Genomic DNA, 1,991 nt, shown 5'->3' with positions numbered 1-1,991 from the left:
ATCAGGAAGCCGGGCAGCCAGTCATTACACGCTGCCCGGCCAATCAGGAAGCTGGGCAGCATGTAATGACTGGCTGCCCGGCTTCCTGATACCGGAAGTATCGGGCTAGGCATCGGAGCGTTTGGGTGAGTATCAGTATCGGTTCATCCCTAATTAATACGCTTTTTTGTGCTTTAAAAAAAATAGCGCAGTGATGTGGCATGGGGGAAGGGACACACGGACTCGGTAAATACCTTTTATAGTTACAAGTCTGCTTTAAAACAAGCTGATAACATTATTTTATATTTTGTATCTATTTTTACAATGTATTATGTAGATATCTTTCTTTACACATAAACATATGGCTATAGAGAAAGCACAGCAGGCGCACCGTGCTTTAAGACTCATTTTGTCTTGACTGAAACCTCCTACTGAGCCCTTTCATAAAGCATGAGTCGCTGCTATGGGGAATTTATCAAAAATTGAGCATCTGTGCATGGCAACCGTTCAGCTCCTGAGTTTTATTTGCAAAGCTTAACTGAACAAACTGATGAGGGAAGCTGATTGGTTACTATGTACAACTGCTCCAGATTCTCTCTGCTTTTAGTTTTGATAAATTCCCTTCATTGAGTTCTGTAAAGAGAAGGACTCCAGCAGAGCTGAAAAAGATACAATGCTAATGGTGTGAAATGTGGACTAGAGCTCCCCCTGGTGGTTAGATAGAGAATTGTATTGTAGTCAAATGTATCTAAAGCCAAAACCTTTTATTTGTTTTACAGTTTTGGATAGGGAGGTGAGGGTTTAGAACAGAATGTCATTGGTTTATTGCTGTCTGTGTACCCGCTGCAGAGATACACTTTCTTTATTTGTCTTGGTGACCATTGTTACCGGGATTTAAAGCAAGACAAACGTTTTGCTTTCAGTTTACAACATTTACCTGACTGGAAAATACAATATTTATTAAATTGTTACTTTTTAGGTTTCACTGTAATAAACAAAGAAAGAACATTTGTACACAACCTCTTTATGTCCTTACATCCCTTTCATTGCTGTCCATTGCAGTGTTCCACCTCTCCAGGAAGGTGACCACCGTGGTTCCCGAGAGCTGCCTCCTCATCATCCTCGGTCTGGCCCTAGGAGGGATCGTCCTGGCCATAGCCCAGAGGGCCGAGTTCCAGCTGGAGCCAAGCTTGTTCTTCCTCTTTCTCCTGCCCCCCATCGTCTTGGACTCCGGCTACTTCATGCCCAGCCGTCTCTTCTTTGATAACATCGGAGCCATCCTGATGTACGCCGTGGTGGGCACCATCTGGAACTCCTTTGCAACGGGGACTGCGCTTTGGGGGGTTAAGCTCCTGGGCCTCATGGGTAAGTGTCAGGATTATTTAAAGTGTTTCTGGCATTTGTTATCATATTTACAGCACGCTGATCATGCTAATGTACATGAACCGCTGAGCGGAAAATTATTTTAGGAGTTCCCTGAGGAACTCAAAGGTTCTTCTAGGTTTCCGAGGTTCTTCTAGGGCAGAGATAGGCAAACCCTAGCTGTGGTGAAACTACCAATCCCATCATGCATCTGCCTCTGGGAATCTTGCCTGTGGCTGTCAGAGTCTTGCAATACCTGATGGCAGGGCAGTTCCTACCTTATTCGCTGCCTTAGGCAGCCAGGAGAAGGGATAGGGATGGCCGGACAAGCTGTCAGCCAGGCGAAAGGGAGCTGTCAGCCAGGCGAAAGGGAGCTGTCAGCCGTGCAAAAGGGGGCGGCCAGCTGAGCTGTCAGCCAGGCAAAAGGGGGAGGCCAGCCGAGTTGTCAGCCAGGCGAAAGGGGGTGGCCAGCCAAGCGAAAGGGGCGGCCAGCCAAGCTGTCAGCTGGGGGCAAAAGGGGGCGGCCGGCTAAGCTGTTAGCTGGGCAGGAGGTGGCAGTCAACCGATTAGTTGGCCGGGTGGGTGGCAGCTGGCGGCCGAGCTGTCAGCCAAGGAGGGGGTGGAGGGGCAGTTGGTTGGCCGTGCTGCCA

General features: G+C 48.4%; 1 protein-coding gene across 1 annotated transcript in view; it reads left to right on the top strand.

Annotated features, from left to right (window-relative positions):
• SLC9A5 (solute carrier family 9 member A5) overlaps positions 1 to 1,991 on the top strand; it is a gene marked incomplete at its 5' end in the record, with an annotated part of 71,438 nt that overhangs the window by 15,503 nt on the left and 53,944 nt on the right. The window contains one exon of the mRNA XM_018553341.1: positions 1,042 to 1,344. Within this exon, the coding sequence (XP_018408843.1) occupies positions 1,042 to 1,344 (303 nt within the window). The remainder of the gene's footprint in view (positions 1 to 1,041; positions 1,345 to 1,991) is intronic.

This window comes from Nanorana parkeri, unplaced genomic scaffold (assembly GCF_000935625.1).
Source record: "Nanorana parkeri isolate BGI_ZX_2015 unplaced genomic scaffold, ASM93562v1 scaffold6, whole genome shotgun sequence".
Lineage (NCBI taxonomy): Eukaryota > Metazoa > Chordata > Amphibia > Anura > Dicroglossidae > Nanorana > Nanorana parkeri.
This window is presented reverse-complemented; position numbering and strand designations above follow the sequence as displayed.